The sequence below is a fragment of the Suricata suricatta genome, chromosome X (assembly GCF_006229205.1).
Source record: "Suricata suricatta isolate VVHF042 chromosome X, meerkat_22Aug2017_6uvM2_HiC, whole genome shotgun sequence".
NCBI lineage: Eukaryota > Metazoa > Chordata > Mammalia > Carnivora > Herpestidae > Suricata > Suricata suricatta.
The window spans coordinates 86,044,272-86,065,801 of NC_043717.1; the positions used below are offsets into that span (position 1 = coordinate 86,044,272).

A 21,530-nucleotide genomic window follows, 5' to 3' on the forward strand; every position below is an offset into this window, starting at 1 on the left:
AGTTTATATGTGTATTCTTAACTTGCTTTTTCAACTAGTTCCCAGTGGAGATGCAGACAGACAAAAATCACAAATTTGGAGGTGCCAAACTATCTGTATCTGCTTTATACTCCTCTCCCTATTCTTTTATTTTTTGGGTTTTGTGGTAAGTATATCTGCTTGTCAATTAGTTCCCCTTCAAAACAGGTGTCTATACATATTACACATGGATAAATCAACATTTTAAAATACAGAATGGTCAATTCCAACCAAGCCAGCCCTGTGGACCCTATACAGAAACAAAAGGATCTTTAAATGTTATCAAAAAGACTTTCTCCCAAATTTTTAAACTGCTCAGGGTAGGCTGAATGGAAGACTGAAGCCAGGACTACTGGCAATTACTAAATGGCAAAATGCAAATAAAAAGCAAACAGTGTCAATACATTATGTTCTGCTTCTACTCAATGCTGAAAACAAGTTCTTTGTAAGGTTCCCCACAATTGTGGTAGGTGTTATGGACATAACAAAGGAAGCTAACTAAACTAATGGATATCATATAAAGAAGGCATTGTTCACTCTATTAAGACAGTTAAGTCTTCAATTTAGCAAGTTTAGTTCTAAATATGTAAATGATTATTTAGTATCAAAACATTTTCCCATAAAAAAACAAATGGTCAGGGATTCAGAGCAAACCCACAAAAGCGTATTATCTGACTTGAATCCACCAGGAACACTCTCATTACTCCCATTATCTCTGTTTTAATGAGTTCACCACGAGAAGCCCCTGACTCCCAGGCAAAACATCAACTCCCATACTCTAATCCTCATACTGCTCTGCACAATCCCTGTCCTGTCCTAACCCACCTTTCTGCATTCTTCAAAAACTTCCATAGAATCCTCTGGAATTCATGATCCATCCTTAGCAAAAACCCCCCATATATCCTGAACCTCTCTTCTGTTCCCTCTACCTTCTTGCTCAAAGCAAGCCTAGCACTCTGCAGAACACCACTCTCACTGTAACTCAGTCAAGTGGTGGCTATTTTCCCCAGAACCCTCACACTACTCCTCTCAGCCTGGAGGTGGGGTATGAGTCATCTTTGCTTTTTTATAGTTGTTTTCAGAGTATTCTCCCACCACCCTCCCCTAAAGCCCACTCAGCTCTGAATTTCCAGTCACTCTCCCTCACTACTGCTGTGATCTAGTCTCATTCCATTGTGGTCAAAGAAAATATTTTGTATGATTTCAATGTTTTAAATTTACTGAGAAGTGTTTTATGGTCTAAGATAGGGTCTATCCTGGAGAACGTCCCATGTACACTAGAATATGTAATGTATTGTTGCTAGATAGTAATGTAACAATATGTAATCTATTGTTACTAGGTAGTGTTCTATGTATGTCTGCTAAGTCTCGGGTTATAGTGGCTGTTCAAGTCCTCTGTTTCCTTTTGTCTGGTTGTTCTATGCATTAATGAGAATGGAGTATGGAAATGTCTAACAATTATTGTAGAACTATTTCTCCCTCCAATTCTGGTAATGTATGCTTCATATATTTTGAGGCTCTGTTTGGTACATATGTGTTTATAACTTTTATCTTCTTAATGGGTTGACCCTTTTATCAATATATAATTTCCTTGCAGTCTACTGTAAAAATTTTTGTCTTAAAAGTCTATGTTGCCCAATATTAGAATTGCCACCCCAGCTCTCTCTTGGATACTATTTACATAGGATATCTATTTTCATGCTTCCACTTTGAACAATTTCTATCTTTGATCTAAAAGTGAGTCTTACAATAAGCACATAGCTGAATAATGTTTTAAACATTGTCAAACTGCCTTTTGATTACAAATTTTAATCCATTTATAAATTTTAATGCATTTAAAGTAATTACTGACAAGGAGGGACTTCTGCCATTTTGCTATTTGTTTTCTACATATATCATTTTTTGTTCTTCATTTCTTCCATTACTCTCTTTTTTTGTGTTTGATTTTTTTTCTGTAGTGTACCTTTTTGATTCCCTTCTTTCCTTCCTGTTTCTTAGTTACTTTCTTAATGGGTGTTGCAATTAATATTTTAAATTTCTTATAATGTTCTTTGATCTAATACCAACTTAGCTTCAACAGTATACAAAAACTCTGTACCTATCTCAATCCCTCCCCCTTTTATATTGTTACATTATGTGCCAATTAGATTTATAATTGTTTTTATTCCTTTGTCTTTTAAATCATAAAGAAAAAAGTAGGCACTACAAACCAAAACCTATAATAATACTGGTAATTTTGGCTTTTTTGTTTACCTATTGTAGTTACCTTTACCAATGTTCTTTATTTCTTCATATAGCTTCAAATTACTGTCTAGTGTCCTTTCATTTCAGCCTAAAGGACTCTCCTTACCATTTCTTGTAGAGGCAGGCCTACTAGTGACAAACTCCCCCAGCTTTTGCTTATTTTGGAATAATCTCTCATTTCTGAAGGACAGTTTTGCTGGATACAGATCTCTTTACTGACAGCTTTGTTCTTTCAGCACTTTTTTAAAAATTTTTTTTAATGTTTTTATTTATTTTTGATACAGACAGAGACAAGAGCATGAGAGGGGGAGGGGCAGAGAGAGAAGGAGACACAGAACCGGAAGCAGGCTCCAGGCTCTGAGCTAGCTGTCAGCACAGAGCCCGCTGCGGGGCTCGAACCCACGAATGTGAGATATGACCTGAGCCGAAGTCAGAGGCTTAGCCAACGAGCCACCCAGGCGCCCCAAACATCAGAGGATGGTTTCGACCCACCGACCTCGGGGTTGGGGGCCCAGCACGCTTCCGCTGCGCCACTCTGTTTACCTTTCAGCACTTTATATATGCCACCCAATGCCTTCTCAAGACAAATCAACTGTTAATCTTACTGAAGATCTTTTGTACGCAATGGGTCACATCTGTTTTGCTACTTTCAAAACTATCTCTGGCTTTCAACAATTTGAGTATAATGTATCTTGGTGTGGATCTCTTTGAGTTGATCCCACTTGGTGTTTGTGGAGCTTCTTCAATGTGTAGATTCATCTTTCATCACATTTGGGACATTTTCAACCATTATTTTTTCCTACATGCTTTCTACCCCTTTCTTTCCTCTGCTTCTGGGACTCCAATATTCATATTGGTATTGGATGGTATCTTCTAGTCTCTTAGACTGTTCATTTTTCTTCATTCTTTTCTCTTTCTGCTCCTCATACCAGATAACCTCAATTGGCTCATCAAATTGGCTTATTGGTTCTTCAGCCTTCTCAAATCTGCTGTTGCACCTCTCTCTAGTGAATTTTTCATTTCACTTATCATACTTTTTTACTCCAGAATTTGTTTGGTTCCTTTCTTATAATTTCTATTTCTTTACTGATATTGTCTGGTTTTTTAGCTCTTGGCCCATGGTTTCCTATAGACGATAAACATATTTAGGACTGATTATTTAAATTATTTATCTAATAGCTCCATCTCTTGGGCTTGCTCAGGGATAGTTTATATTTAGTTTTTCCTTGTGGATTAGCCATACTTCGTTTCATTGCATACCTCATTATCTCTTTTTGACAACTGGATATTGACTATTATGTGGCAACTCTGAAAATCAAATTATGCTCCATTTATGGGTCTGTTGATGCTTAATGTGGGTTATTGTTGTCTTCTCCTTTAGTGATGACTTATAAAGTCTTTATTACTGTTGTGTGTGGCCACTGAAATCTGTTCTGTTAGCTTAGTGGTCAGCTAGTGTTTTGAGTTTTCTTAAGGGGCTGAAGCCCAAAAAAAAGAAGAAAAACAGAAAAAGAAAAAACACTCTCCCAGTCTTTGCATACTGGCTCTGTGTTAGGGCATGCCTCAACACTTGGGCAGGTCATTTACAATTCTTAGTCTTCACTTCCTGCTTGGGCAGAACTCAAAGGCCAGCCAGAAGAAAAAGCTTAGTTCGGCCCTTTTCTAATTATGTATCCAGTTCTGGACATAAGCATGGCCTTTTTTTTTTTTTTCTTCCAATTCCCTGGCACATGCTATCTCCTTAGCCAACTTCTTTCTTCCCAGGCTTTCAGTCTCTCTATTGCTTCTGTCACTGTTGTCTCTTGTTCCAGGCTGCTTAAAGCTAGTAGCTGTGCCTTCAAATACTTTTGGCAAAAGCCACCCCAGCTCTGGAGATGTTCCTAGTCAGGCAAAACAAAAACAGGCCCTTACACCAGTCCTTCGGAGAACAGCGAGAGAGGTCACAACACACAATTCTTTGTGTCCCCTGGCATTAGCAATCTACACTAGGAGTGCAGGCTTCTATCTTCATGGCCATCATTGATCTGGGTGTGAGGAGCAGTAGGTGGGCAATTTACAGCAACACAGTGCTCTCTTAGCCCAAAGTAGCAGCTTCTTTCTTCACCAAGCCTTTCCTCAGTTGTTGTAAGTTATTTTTACTAAATTCCAGAATTCTGTTAAAAGCTGATTGACAACTGTTGCCAGTTCATTAGTTGCGTTTATGGAGAGAGAGAGCTTTAGGGCTCCCTACTCTGCCATTTTCAGTCAGATCCTACTGTTGCCATCTATGTATTATTCATGGGTCACTGCCCTTCATTTAGCAATGATCTTATAGCTTCTGATTCACCATCATTATGTCCGACTCTATTTCTTTCTTAATTTTTTAAAGGTTTTCATATATATGTAAATGATACTTCCATCTTCCATCATGCTGGCCTCTTGGCTCCCTGAACTCCTCTCTTCCAAAGATCTTCTCTACCTCATCTCAGCCATTCACTCCATATCCTAAACTTTAATATTACCAATAACTACAGCCTCTCCAAAATGGATTTTCACATATCCACCCTCAAATGGATCCTTAATGCTGCTGGACAATCATACTCTATTTCTCTCATCCATTCACTCTCCTACTCTCCTATATAAACTATTTCCTACACTCTCTCCTAACCTCCAATACCGCCTCTCTCATCCTCTTTCAGCTAATGGCCTTGTTTTCAATCACAGCAAGAAAACTGGCACAATCATTAAAATTTCTACATACTTTCACCATCACATCTATCCACCTACCAACATCTGTACCCACATTTGCTGCCTTTCCAACTGTTATTCTAGATGAATTCTCTATGCTGTCATTTAAAGTCAATCCATCCATTTATACAATAAACTCTTCTCTCTATCCTATTCAAGAACGTTACTCCAATAACTCTTTCCTCTCTCTCCTATATCACTAGTTTTCCTCCTTTCTACTCAATCATTCCCATTAGCATAAAAATATGTTCTCTCTCCCGTCTTCAAAACTTCATCTCTCTTGAGTTCACTTCCCCTGCCAGCTACCTTTGTGCCTCTCTGTAACAACTTCTTTACAGAACTGTCTATTCTATCTCCAATTCCACTCTCCCCATTCTTTCTTAACACCACCCCAATGTTACCAAAATGACTAGCTTTGCCTTCCCTGATGATAAATCCAATGACCAAATTTTAGTCATTTAAGATGAGGCATTTAAGGGAGTTCATTGTTCCTTCTTCCATTTAGCTTCCAATATGTTATATTCTCGGTTTTCCTCTTATCTTACATGTTTCCTTGATATCTCCTTTGCTGATTCCCCCTCTTTTCCTAGGTCCTTTAACATTGGAGTGCCAAGGCTCAGCCCTGGGTTCTCCTCTTGTGTTTCTATACCCAACTCTTAATTTCATCCAGTATCACAATTTTAAATATAATCTACATGCTTCTGACACCTACATTTCTATTTCTAATCCAGTCCTTTCTCCTGAATACCAGATTTATACATCCAGTTATTTACTCAACATCTCACTAGAATATCTAAGACACCTCAAATTTAACATCTGCAAAACTGAATTCCTGATTCTTATCCCCAATATGCCAAACCCATTCCACCCAAAATTCACTCGATCTCAGTTGATGATAACACCATTCTTTGTACTGCTCAATCCAAAAAAAGGTTAGAAGTAGCTTTAACACTACTTTCTGACATTCTGTATCTAATCAATTAACAAATACTATGGACTCTACCCTTCAAAATATATTCAGAAACTCATTAACTTCCAACTGTTACTATAACCATATTGATTCCTTGAAAACCTAAGTCAAAACATTCATGTGCACAATCAAGTTTTTTGTCTCTCTTATCTTTCTCTCACTCACATACACACATACCACTCATGTCATCATTAGAGGTGGCCACTAAAGAAACTCTTTACTCAGAAAGCTAGTAATTAATGGGGCATAGGGGTGGGGAATGAAGCATTTGTCCTGCCTTTCCAGTAGAAACTGTATTTCAAGACAAAAGGAACAATTCTGCTTTACATAAGAATAATAGCTAATAAATGTAGAAGGCATAAAGCATGATAACATTAGCAAATCAATAATTCAGAACCCCTAGGAAATAACTTATTCAAGAAAAGATCATCCATGTATTCTAGGACACTTAATGTAACATTAATGATAAACTGGATATTCACATGGTGCCAAAGTATCATCCTACAGATAACTTCCTATTAACATGAGAGGAAATGTCATTGTTGAATAAAGGGATTAGACTGTCATCAACTTATTGGAACATTAAGTCAGGCAGGTATGAGATGTTATGTGGTATGAACCATATAGCACAACCTATGAAGCCTTTTGCCATTAAATATTTTACCTGAACACAGTCCAGTTCTTAGACCTAACTCTAAATACAAAAGACAAATAGGGAACAAAGAACAAATTAAACCAACCATGGAAAAGCAATCAGATGAATCTAATGCTTGGAAGGCTGAGTCTTCCATGGTAATGGTAATGGTCTCACCAAATCAATGCCATTAAAGGAAGGAAGGGGGAGGGGGACACTATTTTAATTAAAAGAGACTGAAGAATCCTAATAATCAAAAACAATGCATGGCCCCTGATTGGATCATTGTTTGAATAGAACAGTTGTAAAGCTATGTGGGAGACAATTGGGGAAATCTGGATATGGTCTGAGTTTATTATATAATCACAATCTAGTTAGATATGAAACTGGTTATATAGAAACATGGTTATATAGAAAAAGTCTTTACTTTTAAAAAGTACAAATTCACGTATTTAGGAGTAAATGTTCATGATATGTGCAATATAAATGATTTCCAAAAAAGTAAAACAACATGTTAATAAACTTACTTCTAGGTGACAGGATTATGGGTATTCATTACACTATTCACTCTTTTCTATATGTTTGAAAATGTTCATAATAAAGTGAAAACATAAAAGAGAAACAAAATGAAAAAATTAAGTCAGGTCACATCACTCTCCTACTCAAAATCTTCTAAGAGTTTCACCTAGCATCAAAGTCCTCATCTCCTACCACTCTCCCACTGAATCAGTCGGATCCAGCCACACTGGTCTCCTTGTTCTCCAGCACATCAGGCAAGCTCATACCTTAAGATCTCTGTATTGGCTGTTCTCTTTGCCTAGAGGCTCTTCCCCAGGTATCTGCAGTTTACACCTCCCATCCTTTGTTTCTTTGCTTAAATTTACTTTGCAATGAGGTATACACTCTTACTATTCTATGTAAAACTGCAACCTACCACTCTGGCACTCTCTTCTCTTGATCTACATTTTTTTGTGCCATCTCACTGCTCACCTTCTAACATACCACATAGTTTACCTCGAATGTAAGCATCATGAAGGCAAGAATTTCTATTTGTTTACAGATTAGTCCTAAAACCTAGAGTATTATTGCCTAGCCTATAAGAAGTGCTCAATCAATATTTCTTTAAGATTTTATATTTTAAGGAATATCTATACACAACACACTCACACCCCCAAGATCAGGAGTCTCATGCTCCACCGAATGAACCAGCCCCACTGATTAATGTTTCTTAAGTGAACGAGGGGCACCTGAGTGGCTCAGCTGACTGAGCATCTGACTTCAGCTCAGGTCATGATCTCACAGCTCGTGGGTTTGAGTCCCACGTAGGGCTCTGTGCTGACAGCTCAGAGCCTGGAGCCTGCTTCGGATTCTGTGTCTTCCTCTCTCTCTCTCTGGCCCTCCCCTGCTCATCCTCCATCCCTCCCTCCCTCCCTCCCTCTCTCAAAAATAAACATTTAAAAATTTTTGTTAATATTTCTTAAGTGAATGAATTTAGGTTATAATAGTGCCTAACCATGACACCACTATTACTACTATTGCTGTGTTTTGAATCCAGAAATTAAGGGGCTGTGATACGGCTGAGAGTCATCATCTCCTTCCTCTTTCCTGTGGCAAGACAACTCCAGCCAAGTTTATCTTTTGGTACCCTCACACTTTCTAGCACTCCTTTCTTTCTGACCTTTAGGCTGATCTTCATGCTGTCCTCAGGCCCTCTATTATAGCCATCCCTGTTATGGGAATCAAGCAAAATGTGCTCTAAAACTGCTTACATCCCCTATCACCCTTCCAAGTCAAAACATCAAGTATAGCTGATCCCAGGCTGAAACTAGGATAAAATCACTCTCATGAACTTCATAGCAGATAATAATTAGCTTTGCCTAGAAGTCCTAGCATTAAGGGGGCAGGGGAAAAGGCCTATTATCCAAGTAATTCTCAACTGGTGAAAATACAGGTTGTAGACAAGGGGAGTGAACATTTTCATACAGTGAAAGGAAGAGGAGAGGACCGAGTCAGGCAAGGGACCAATACACAAGGGTGACTATATCTAGGAGCCAATTTCCAGGGTTACATCCCATAAGCAGTTCTTGATTTTCATGGCTGTCCTTACTTTACCTTCCAGACCACAATTTATCTAATATCTTTGACATTTCTTCCTCTACCCTCAGTGGTCCTTAAGACTGCAGATTTGCACAAGATAGCTCAGGCAAAGAAACAAAGGAATGGTGTTATACACAGCAATACAAGAGTTACTCTTTCCAATAACAGGTTATTTCTAAGTCGAATGTTTCCTGATTGGGTATTTCTTATATAAGAAAAAACTCACATTCAACTAATAATACCTGATGTTATGCAGTAGGTCATCATTATCCAGTATAATATGCTCTGAATCCTACAGTCTCCTAAGCCCTAACCTATATTCTAATTAATAATGCCCAAGTTAAATTTCAACTACCCTATCACTTCAGCAGCTAGCTTCATGTTCTCAAACCCCAAGCATTCACAGCACCTCTTAAGATGTGATGAATACTTCAGCTTCTCTCTCCCTACACTAAGAGTGGACTCCCTGGCAGCTGGCAGGAACAGGAGAAGCTGCCATCACTGATTTTTGAGCAAACGTGAAGTACTCTTGCCTAGAAACCCTGCCATGTGTCTTGTTTGGTATCGAAATGCTACGTGAAGTTCTGATCTGATTTCTCTTCTGGACCATCCCAGAGAACAGAAAATACAAGATAAGCAGAGGCATTAAGTGATGTTATCTTTTGAGAATCCTAAAAGAAATTGTCTTACTATCTTGAATTTGAGCTCCTGAAGACAGGAATAGACCGTCTTTCCCAGGGTATCATCATTGCCTAGCAAAGCAACAGCATATCATAAACACCTGATAAATGAGTATTTCTTAACTGAATATCGTAGGCAGGTAAACAAATTAGGAAAACTATACCAAAAGGACAATAGAGGTCTTATTGTGTTAAAATCCTCCATGCTATCATGAGCACTGTCTTCCTAAAAATACAGATCCCTCATTTACAATTAGTGAGCATTTACTGTAGGCTAAACAGTCAATTAATCCAGAGAAATCAGTAAAATATAGGCCCTGCCCTAAATGGCTCACAGTCTGGCAAATGACACAGATACAGTTCATGCTAATATAACCTGCTAAGTGCTAGAAATCTGTGTCAAGTTTTAGGAGAATGAGATTAAGAAGTGACTAATTCCGCACAAGTGAGTGCCAGCCAAAATTTCACAAAGCAAGTAGCACTTGATCTAAAAGACTAAATAGGAGTCCTCAAGACGAAGAAAAGACAAGTGAGGGGGTAAGAATAGTTTTCTAGTTATAAGGAACTGCATGTAAATAAGGGTCAATACATAACAATGTCTATACCTAAGTAAGGAAATGGCTGGTAATTTAATATGACTAGAATATTAGATATGGGGGGGGAGGGGACGACACTAAAGATAAGGCTGGAAAGATAGAATGGGGCCAGATTGTGAAGTCTTTGTTTTCTGCCACATTTAAAGAGAAATAATCAGAGGCACAGATTTGCTAGATAACTATTATAGTGGTTTAAGTGAAAAATGATCTAAAACATGCATCAAAAAATTCCCATGGTCCTTGTCTATACAACAAAATTCTAGACCCTTGACGATCTAAAATATGCCTACCTTTCCAACTTTACTTCCTGTCTCTTCTTTTCCCTACATCTTACAATCTAGCCACATAAAACTATGTATCATTTCTTCAATCTGTCATATACATTCATACTGCAACATCTTCACTTAACACTATTTGTTACAAACTCCTACTCATCCTTCAAGGACCAAGTTAAAAAAGGATTATATCTATAAAGTTTTATCTGATCCTATCTCTCCCAAGGCAAAAATTTATTATGCTTTCTTCTAGGCTTTCACATCACGCCATTTATACTAATATAGTACTTATCACATGGCATCATTAGTTATCCATTTATCTACCACCTCTGCTAGAATGGCTGAGCTAAAACCAATCATTTACAAATATAAGCTGCAAATATAAAACAATACACACAGATATACACACACACACAAAATGTGTATACACACATGCACACGCACACACACACACAATTTTTTTTTTTTTACCTGGTAAAACTTGAATTTGAACCCAAGAATATGACACAGTGTTTGCGGTTCACACATACTCATGTAAGATTCTAATAAAGATATAAAGAAGTCATCATGTTCTGGCCTGCATTCAAACACTTCTAAAATGACATCCAAAACTCTATTGGGATCCAGATTAAAGCATCCTGTAACAGAGGAGATATAAACAAATTCAAAAGTGATTGTACATTATTTCTAATAAAGCCATTAGCTTTCAGCTCTTATATAACAAGACAAAATGTTTTTAAAAACAACTTCTTTTATAAGTTTGCTTCCCCTGCACCAGAGGAAAATCTTTATAATTTTCAAAATGATCAAGTCTACGCATTTTACAGATGAGAAATATGACTTGCCCAGAATTACAAAGTGGGTTAATAACAGAACTGGGGCTGGAGCCTAGGACCTGTGACACTAAGTCAAGTAAGCTTTCTTCTATGCCACAATGTCTCAGTTCTTGATTACTCAGGCTAGTGAAAGACATCTACATTTTTAATGCTCAGGAAAATATGACAATCAAACAATGCATTTACAAGTTAGGCAACTAAAGGATTTCCTTTAATGTTTTATGCAGAAGTATTTGGAATGTTGGCAAAGATGTAGAACATCATTTTTAGAATCATTTCTTAGTTCATCTTACATATACAACAAAACTATAAAATAAAACTGTGCCATTGATTTCTATCTGTGGTTTCTGGCAGCACTATAAAGAGTAAACAGGTATACTACTGGTACTGAAGAGATGAGAGAATACCAAGGAGTTGGGGACATAACAAAAGAGTATAGATAACACAAGCAAAGAGAGGAGGAAAACAGTCAATCTAGGAAAAGAAAGCAGGAAAAGAAAGCAAAATAAGCACTGAATAGATGCCAATGGCTACTTATTCTTGCTAATCTCTTAGGGAAAGCTAACGAGGGCCGATAGACACAGATTTAACAGACATTCCTATTGGCCACCCTATTCTTTTTTTTTTTTTAATGTTTGTTTATTTTTGAGAAAGAGAGAGCCAGAGCGTGAGCTGAGGCAGGGGGGGGGGGCAGAGAGAGAGGGAGAAAGAGAATCCAAAGCAGGCTCCAGGCTCTGAGCTGGCAGCACAGAGCCCAATGGGGGGCTCAAACCCACAAACTGTGAGATCATGACCTGAGCCAAAGTCGGATGCTTAACCTACTGAGCCACCCAAGCACCCCTAGCCACCCTATTCTTAATAGATTATTCATTTCACTTGCATCCAGCTTCACTAGTTACCAAAATTACATTATAGTACAGTCATATCATATGTGTACTTAATTTATGAGAATGCAAACATTTACACACAACAAAAAAAGATGAATTCACAAAAATTTTTAATGTTTATTTATTTTTGAGAGACGGAGACAGAGGATGAGTGGGAAGGAGCAGAGAGAGAGAGACAGACAAACAGAATACAAAGCAGGCTCCAGGATCCAAGCTGTCAGCACAGAGACCAATAAGGGGCTCGAACCCACAAACTACGAGATCATTACCTGAGCCATAGTTGGACGCTTAATCTACTGAGCTATCCAGGCACCCCAAAGAGACAAATTTAAATGATACAGCAGATCTACCCACCATTCCTCTCAATAAAAATGTATGCCTATGACCCCAAGTGAGCATGAGATATCAATCTGCTCTTCCCTCAACGTATATCAATTCCCAGATGCCTTTCACATCAAGCTGAAAGGAATTCTAGAAGTTTAAATTACATTTTTCATTAGACATAGCTCCTAAATGCAAGCTAACCACTTCATTAGGGCAAGCAAATAAATACTGATTCCTTCTAAGGCTGGAGGAAGAAAAAAACAACTGTGATGAACTTAGAAATGTCAGTTCTGAACATAGTACATTATAGATGAGTTCAGAGATTTTTTCAAAGAAAAATCTATTTTATAAGAGAGTTCCAGGGGCGCCTGGGTGGCTCAGTCGGTTAAGCCTCCGGCTTTGGCTCAGGTCAGATCTCACGTTCGTGGGTTCGAGCCCCGCGTCAGGCTCTGTGCTGACAGCTAGCTCAGAGCCTGGAGCCTGCTTCCGGTTCTGTGTCTCCCTCTCTTTCTGACCCTCCCCCTCTCATACTCTGTCTCTCTCTGTATCAAAAATAAATAAAAAACATTAAAAAAAATTAAAAAAAAAAGAGAGTTCCAGAATTACTTCTATTAACTCCACACTTATATTTAATGCCATAAAACTAATATCTGACTCATAGTGTCTTAGCAATCACTTACAAAACCAAACTCTCTAAACATAAAAAGTGTTTTTTTCCTCATTTTATGAAATCCAAAGAAAACATTTTCTTCTATCTCTCATACTAAGAGGGAAAAAGACTAACACAGTATCAGGTCTTACTGAAAAGGGCTCCAGATTCTCATAAATTCTCCAAAGAAATACTTACCTGAAGTTCTGAGAAGAAAACTTCTAAATATTTTTGCCTCTCCCTATACCCCCCAAAAGTATGGCTTACAAATGTAAAAGTGACTCCAAAATACCAAATGGATTTTTTTTTCTTTAATTTGAGAGAGAAAGGCACGCACGCATGCACGTTTGGGGAAGAGAGGCAGAGCAAGAGAGGTAGAGAATCTTACGCAGGCTCTATGCTCAGCATGAAGCCCAACACAAGGCTTGATCCCACGACCCTGGGATCATGATCTAAGCCAAAATCAAGAGTCAGACGCTCAACCTACTGAGCCACCCAGGCACCCAGCAAATGGAATTTTTAAAAATTGCTGATGGAAATATGAAACATAAAATGGTACAACTACTTTGTAAAGTGTCAGTTTCCTTAAAAGTCAAACTGGTAACTACCCTATGACCCAGCCATCTCATTCCTAGGTTTATACCCAAGAGAAATAAATGACTATGTTCGTACAAAGACTGTACACACGGACTAATAGCAGCTTTATTGGTAATAGTACACTCTCAAATGTATCAGCATGTAAATGGACACACTGTAGTTCAGTATCACTGTAGTACATACAGTGGAATACTACTTAACAATAATAAGAACTAATAATACAAGTAACAACATGGATGAATCACAAAATAATTATGCTGAATAAAATATGCCAGACCAAAAAAGAATACTCACTATACAATTCCATTTATAAAAGAATTCTATAAAATGCAAACTAATCTATAGTGACAGAAAACAGATCAGTGGTTACCTAGAGAGGAGGAAACAGAGTGAAGGATGATGAAATACAAAGGTGCAAGAGAAAATTTGGGGGGGAGGGTGGTAGAATGTACATTTTCTAGATTGTAGTAATGTTTTCACAGATGTATACATACATTATAACTCAAATTGTACACCTTAAATATGCAGTTTGTTTATGTCAAGTATGCCTGAATAGAGCTGGAAAAAAAATGCCTCCAATCTGCTCTAACACTGACAATAAGGATTATGAAAGCAAGGCCTAGCAAATTCTCCAACCTTATAACTGCTCATAATTTACTAAATATAAAAATCCATTCACTAAATAAAAATGAGTAATACTCTATTAGAGATAAGATATATTAAATATAATTTTGGTATAATTGCTGGTTTATAATTACCCCTCAGGCTACATACACAAAACTTGTGAAAAAAGGACTAGAACAGCAACATGTTACATAGAAATGTTGTGCTTCATTAACATGGCTTCAAAGTTGAGAGCTTCAGCATGCTAGTGTAAACCGCCCTCATGTTTTAAACAGTATTACTGCATCAAGACTATTCTATCAGTGATCTGCACTGTGAACTACCAATTTCTTTCTAGGTGCAACTTAAGGTAGTAATATAAAAGAAAAGATAGGTACTTTTATTTATAAGATATCAGCCTTTGCATCTTTCACAAAAGAAAAACCGGTTTTTGAATTTTCTATTAAGTATCTGAGATGTCATAAGTTAGTCCAACCAATTAGAATGACTTTTGCTCCATAAGATGTTAAAAGTAACCAAACCAAGGATTTAGAAAATGATTTTTAAAGCCTTAAAGATTTGCTAAGTAACAGTTAAGCTATTTCATATAGAATAAGACTCTAGTAATAATCAGTAAGGTTAGAATGTCAAAAATAATTTTCTTTTCCAATGGCAGCTGTGGTAAAACATAGGCACTCTTGTGCTCAACCACCTTAGAAAGGCTTTTTTGTCTAGCCCAAGCATCAGCAGTCATGTGCTCTTGAAAAAGATTAGAAGCCTAGCTCCCTACCTGGATCTCCAGCTACATCAGGGATATACACACGTATAATGCCTTTATGGCTTTTGAGGAACAAACAAGGAATCATATTGGAAGGGAACAAGTGGAAAAATAAGTAAGTGGCAGATCTGGAATGTATTCATTCCTTCATTTAAATAAACTACCTGGTATGTGCCAGGTGCTTGTGATATGGAGGTTAATAAAAGGCCTAAAGGAGTTCACACCTTTTGGATGACATACCGTTGAAGCAATGCACTGAAAATTGAAGTTTCCCCCAAAGATAGACAAGATAACTAGTATATTACAGCAAGTGATTGCAACTAGAGTACAAAAAATATTGATTAAACTGACAACTCCTGTTTTATCCATAGGCCAAATTGAGATTTCTGACAGAAAAAAAAAAAATCCCATGGTAATATTGTAAACATGACTGGGAGAGTTGTCCAGCCTGTACATTTCAGACAAGAAAACAGAAAGACCGCTTCAAACATTATGTTCCTAACAGAAAGAACCTTATGAGACAGAAAAACTATGCTGTGAACAGAAGGACATTATCTGGCATCCAGAATTACTTCAGAAACAGGCCATGTTGTACTCTGAATGCTTGTGCCCCACCCCCAAAATTCATCTGTGGAAATTCTAATCCTCAATGTGATGGTATTTAGGAGACAGGGCCCTTGAGAGGTGATTTGGTCCCAAAAGCAGAACTCTCATAAATGAGACCAATGCCCTTAAAAAAGAGAACCCCCCTGCCTCTTGTTCCATGTGAGGATACAGCAAGAAGTCAGCAGTCTGCAACCTGGAGGAGGCCTCACCAAGAACCCAACCACACTGGCACCCTGATGTTGGATTTCCAGCCCCCGGAGCTGGACAAAATACATGTCTGGTGTTCAGAAGCCACCCACCCCATAGTAATTTGTTATAGCAGTCCAAACAGACTAAAACAAGCTAATAAAAATCTACGCTAGACTAGTTCTAAGTAGTATCTGCAAAAAACTGCATATCTCAAGGAAGGAACCAGAGAACCAAGATGCAGAGAAATGCACCTAACAAAATAAAAGTATAATTCTAAGGAAAAAAGACGTATGCTTGAAAACAGCAAGCTGCTGTCTTCTTTTTCACAGTGGAAAAAAACAACTTCTTTGTAATTAGTGTAATAGTAAGGAAACTTCAAAAAAGCAAAAACATAGATAAAGGAGGCAGCCAACTGGCTTCCCTTTCAAAGGGACAGCAGAGAGCTGACACAAAAATAAGATGCTTCTAAGCTGAATGGCCCTTACATCCAGATTGGTCCAACCAAAATACTTGTATTTGGTCCCAAACAAGTATTTTATTGCTCCAATAAAATACTAAGCACATATACACTTAGTACACTAAGTACACTCAAGAAAAATTAGTCAAAGGGGCTAAATGTCCCACAATTGCCCAAGAATCATTTGGTCCAGGGTCTTATTTGGTTTTTAATGTTTCTCTGGTCACTTGCCAAGTAACCAAGAGGACTTGTGGAACTGAAGAGACAGAGGCTCCCACTCCAGCCTCTCCTCCCAGCAAAATCTACAGCCTTGGACACAAGACAACAAACGAAGGTCCCAAGGCTTAGTGAAGAGGGCTCTGCTTCTGGGTGAAAACGAAAGGGTTAGAGCCTAGGCCAAACAGATACTGGACCACTAAACCCAAAATCAGGAAGAACCATTTCCATTCCCTAAAACTAAACTCCAGTTAGCCTGCCCGAAGACTAATTTTTAGCCAGAACTTTTGATTTAGAGCAGAAGTCAGCACAGTGTGGTCCATGGGTCAAATCCATTCGGTCTCTGTAAATAAAGTTGTACTATAACACATTTATTTACATACTGTCTATGTCTGCTTTCACACTACAACGGCAGAGTTGAGTAGTTGCAAAAGAAACCATATGGCCCACAAAGCAAACAAATATTTACTATTTCATCCTTTAAAGAAAAAGTATGCTGACCCCTAATTTAGAAGAGAAAAAAAAAAAGAAAGAGTACCCAGCCATTACTTTTTTTTTTTTTAAAGGGCATTCAGAAAAGGAGAGCGCTTATAGTTTGGTTCAACAAAGGAGTCCATCTCTGATATCTTTCTTTGAATTTCTAAAAGATATTTTTATTTAAGTTTGTTTATTTAAAGAGAGAGAGAGAGAGAGAGAGAGAGAGAGAGAGCGAGCGAGCGCGAGCGCAAGCAGGGGAGAGGCAGAGAGAATCCCAAGCAGGCTCTGCACCATCAGCACAGAGCCTGATGCGGGGCTTGAACCAGCAAACCATGAGATCATGACCTGAGCTGAAATCAGGAGTTAAATGCTTAATAAACTGAGCCAACCAGGTACCCTCTAAAAAATGCTTTTTGCCATCTTAATGCACGGTTCATTTGTGTGAGGTCTATGACTTGTTATCTGAATAGCCTACTAATCACTATCCATTCCATTTCATGAGGTTTTCAAATTTAGTGTCAGACTTGAGATCACAACCATCTGGTGGACTCATAATGATTCTGCTTCTTTGCTTACTCATGAAGATATAAATAGCCCCTGTCTCACAGGATATAAACATTGTTTATTTTATTTAGGATGTACAGTCCAGAATCTTTTAGAGAACAAATGACTAGCTTTTAATTAAAGTATGATAAGTAAGGAGTTCTTCTGATCAGACCAAGTGTCCTAAAATTTAAGTATATTTAAATGCATACCTCTCAAACTAGCTATCAGTTCTGCCAATGGTTAGTGAAGGAAATTGGACCTGAGATAGCTTTGCATGAGGTGTTATGTCCAGATTGTTCCTATAGAGAAATCAATGGGAATAAACAAGGGAAAACTCGTCCAAAGATGCCATGAAAACTAAGATACTGTGTCAATGAACTGCTTTGGCCAGATAAGACAAGGCCTGCATTGAGTCTGCATTGAGGGGAAATCCAATAAATTTTAACACTGAAAGAGTACTCATTGGAAAGAATGAAATATGGCCATTTGTAGGAAAGTGGATGGACCTTGAAGGTGTCATGCTAAGCGAAATAAATCAGGCAGAGAAGGACAGATACCATATGTTTGCACTCATAGGTCTAACAGGAGAACAGGAGAAACCAAATGGAGGACCAGGGGGAGGGGAAGAGGGAAAGAGAGCTGGGGAGAGAGAGGGACGCAAAACTTGATAGACTATTGAATACTGAAAACGAACTGAGGGTTGAAGGGGGAGGGGGGGAAAAGAGATGGTGGTGATGGAGGAGGGCACTTGTGGGGAAGAGCACTGGGTGTTGTATGGAAACCAGTTTGACAATAAACTTAAAAAAAAAAAAAAGAAAGAAAGAAAGAGTATTTATTGGAACTGGAGCCTTAACCTCAAGTTTCATGTCAATGAAAAAGTCCTTTCTCAGACAATAGGGAAGAGGATGGACTCAGCTAGCCAGAGAGAAACCCTGAGTCAGGGAGTTGAGCTTACTAAAATTCTCCATGTCAAGGAAGAGAGGTGAAGAAATCACTGCAAACTCTATGAGAAAGAGAGAAAGATGCATGTATTTTTCAGCAAGTATTTATTTGGCACCTACACATCAGACACTGAGGTTAGAGATACTAAGAAAACCAAACCACTGTTTCCGTGGAGCTTACGCTCCCATGGGGCTAAAATATAAAAATCATGTCGGGATGCTTGGGTGGCTCAGTTGGTTAAGAGTCCTACTTCGGCTCAGGTCATGATCTCACAATTTGTGAGTTCGAGCCCCATGTTGGGCTCTGTGCTGACAGCTAGCTCAAAGCCTGGAGCCTGCTTCAGATTCTGTGTCTCCCTCTCTCTCTCTCTGACCCTCCCCTGCTCATGCTGTCTCTCTCTCAAAAATAAATAATACATTAAAAAAAATAAAATAATAAAATAAATAAAATAAAAATCATGTCACATTACATGGTAGTTAAGTGCTCAGAGGAAAAACTAATGAATGAAAGGTAGTGTTGAAAGGGGTGGCCAGGGAAAGCTATACTGAGGAGGCAACATATGAGTGTTTCTGGCCTAGTGTGCGTGGGAATACACTTGATGGACTAGAATAGGGGTTTAGCCCAAGAAACCAAACTGCTTATATTCATGGAACATCCATATGAATCATGAGCTTGCAGTTGGGACTACCACACTGTTCTTCAGAGACAGTAACATAACCTATGAAAGCAAAGTTCAAGAAAGTAGTGTATATTGTTCCAGTTAGATAAAAGCATACCTTCAAGAAAATCCCTCCGTAAAATGTTCCTAAAATAATAAAGGACTAAAAAGTATAAACCCACAAGGACAAAAATTAAAAGAAACAAGGATAGACAAGAAATGTCAACAGGGGCACCTGGATGACTCCATTAGGTGTATAAGTGTCTAATTCTTGATTTTGGCTCAGGTCATGATCTCACAGTTGGGAGATCACCCCTGGGCTCCACACCCAGCATGGAGTCTGCTTAAGATTCTCTCTCTTCTTCTCCCTCTGCCCCTCTCCCCCATGTACATGCTCGTGCAGACATGGTGTCTGTCTCTCTAAAAAAAAAAAAGGTCAACAAGAGATAAAACACAAACAACTGAGGAGCTTACATAGCACAATAAAAAATTTTTTAAGTTTATTTATTTTGAGATAAAGAACCAGAGGGGCAGGAGTTGGGGGAGAGATAATGTGAAGCAGGCTCTGTGCTAACAACAGAGACCCCGAAGTGGGGCTTGAACTCATGAACCTCAAGATCATGACCTGAGCTAAAGTCAGATGTTTAATCAACTGAGCCACCCAGGCGCCCCATACCACAAAAATTTTTATGTTAGAAATACCATCTTAAAAGAGTCCATGGCGGCATGTAAGGAAAGACAAACCTAATGGAGAGCAACACTGCCAAGCATCTGAAGCTAAATCAAAATGCTGCAGGAAAAATGTAGAGCCTATTCTGAAAAGAACAGAAAGGAAACCCTATAAGAGGATTTTTAAAAATGGGACACTGCCACACAGATAAGCAAGAGCCCTGCAGCCCATGGGCTACCAGTCCTGGTGGTAAATTAAGAGGAGGAAGTAGCAAAGAGGGTGAATCAGCTGCCAAAACTAGACTCATTTCAAAGGGGGTACATGAATGTGTGAAATAGGTGATGAGGATTAAGAAGTGCACTTGTGATAAGCACTGGGTAGTATATGGAAGTGTTGTAAATTTACACCTGAAACTAATATTACACTGCATGTTAACTAAATTTAAAATAAAAGCTCTTGGGGCACCTGGATGGTTCAGTTGGTTGAGCGTCTGACTCTTGATTTTGGCTCAGATCATGATCTTGCAGTTCGTGAGTTCAAGCCCTGTGTTGGGCTTGGTGCTCTGTAGAGCCTGCTTGGGATTCTCTCTCTCCCTCTCTCTCTGCCCCTTCTTTACTCTCTCTCAAAATAAGTAAACATTTTAATGTAAATAAATAAAATAAAAATTTCATCCATGCTATACCTGCTGATCACCAAAATCCTAAGCTAAAAACAAAGATAACTATAGTAAATCTAGCTTTGTGTAGGACTCTACATATAGAATGGAGGAAGGAGATAAGGATTAGGACACTACTTCTCTCTTTCTTAGTCATATATGAATGTCAAAAGCAGAGAAAAAACTGAGAAGCAGAGCATAAGCATCCCTTAAAATATAACCAATGAAGCAGGGAAAAGAACTTCTCCAACAGGTCTCAAAATCTAAGACATCTAGGTGCTGCAAAATCTTCCCTAAGATAGCACAACACCTAAAAAATAAGCAAAAAACTCTTTCCATTCTGAAAAAAATCAGGATTACCCTACTTTTCTACCATTCATTCCTCATTTCTATAGAAGATTTCCTCCCTTCTAAGATCTATACCAATGTAATTATATGAATAATAAAAATACACAGTGCTCAAATAAAAAAAAAAAAAAGAGAAGAAGATTTCCTCCAAACACTCAATGCAAATTATAAACAGTAATGCTAAGAAAGTCTCTATTTAAAAGGTAGGGAGAAGAACACTTCCCTATCTTTTACATCTGCTGCACATATTTTAACAGGCTGTTGTAAAGATAAAATAAGGTATGTATCAAAGTCCCTTGTAAAGATATTTTTTTAATGTTTTATTTTTGATACAGAGAGAGACAGAGCATAGTAGGGGGAAGGGCAGAGAGGGAGAGGGAGACACAGAATCCAAAGCAGGCCCCAGGCTCTGAGCTGTCAGCACAGAGCCCGACACGGGGCGCAAACCCACGAACGTGAGATCAAGACCTGAGCCAAAGTCTGAAGTTTAACTGACTGAGCCACCCAGGAGCCCCATAAAGATATTTTTTAAATCGAGTTCAAAAGAACTAAATATTTTGTTTCAAGAGTTCAATAAAGATTGTATTAAAGTTTCACATTTGTTCACTTACTTCTTGCCCTCTATAAAATTACTAATACTCAAAAATTAAAGATGAAATACTACAGAGAGCAGAAACTAATATAAACACAGAGATAACTGTGACAAAACGATTTCTCATAAATACCATCCCAAATTTTTTTAAGTAGGCTGCATGTCCAGCACAGCTATATGTCTCATGACCCTGAGATCAAGACCTGAGATCAGATCGAGTCAGGCACTAGGGATGCCTGGGTAGCTCAGTTGGTTAAGC

General features: G+C 38.2%; 1 protein-coding gene across 5 annotated transcripts in view; it reads right to left on the minus strand.

Annotated features, from left to right (window-relative positions):
• Positions 1–21,530, minus strand: part of THOC2 (THO complex 2) — a 113,532-nt gene that overhangs the window by 60,455 nt on the left and 31,547 nt on the right. For all 5 annotated transcript variants that reach the window (XM_029931058.1, XM_029931054.1, XM_029931053.1 and 2 more), the window contains exon 8: positions 10,713–10,879. In XM_029931058.1, the coding sequence (XP_029786918.1) occupies positions 10,713–10,879 (167 nt within the window). The remainder of the gene's footprint in view (positions 1–10,712; positions 10,880–21,530) is intronic.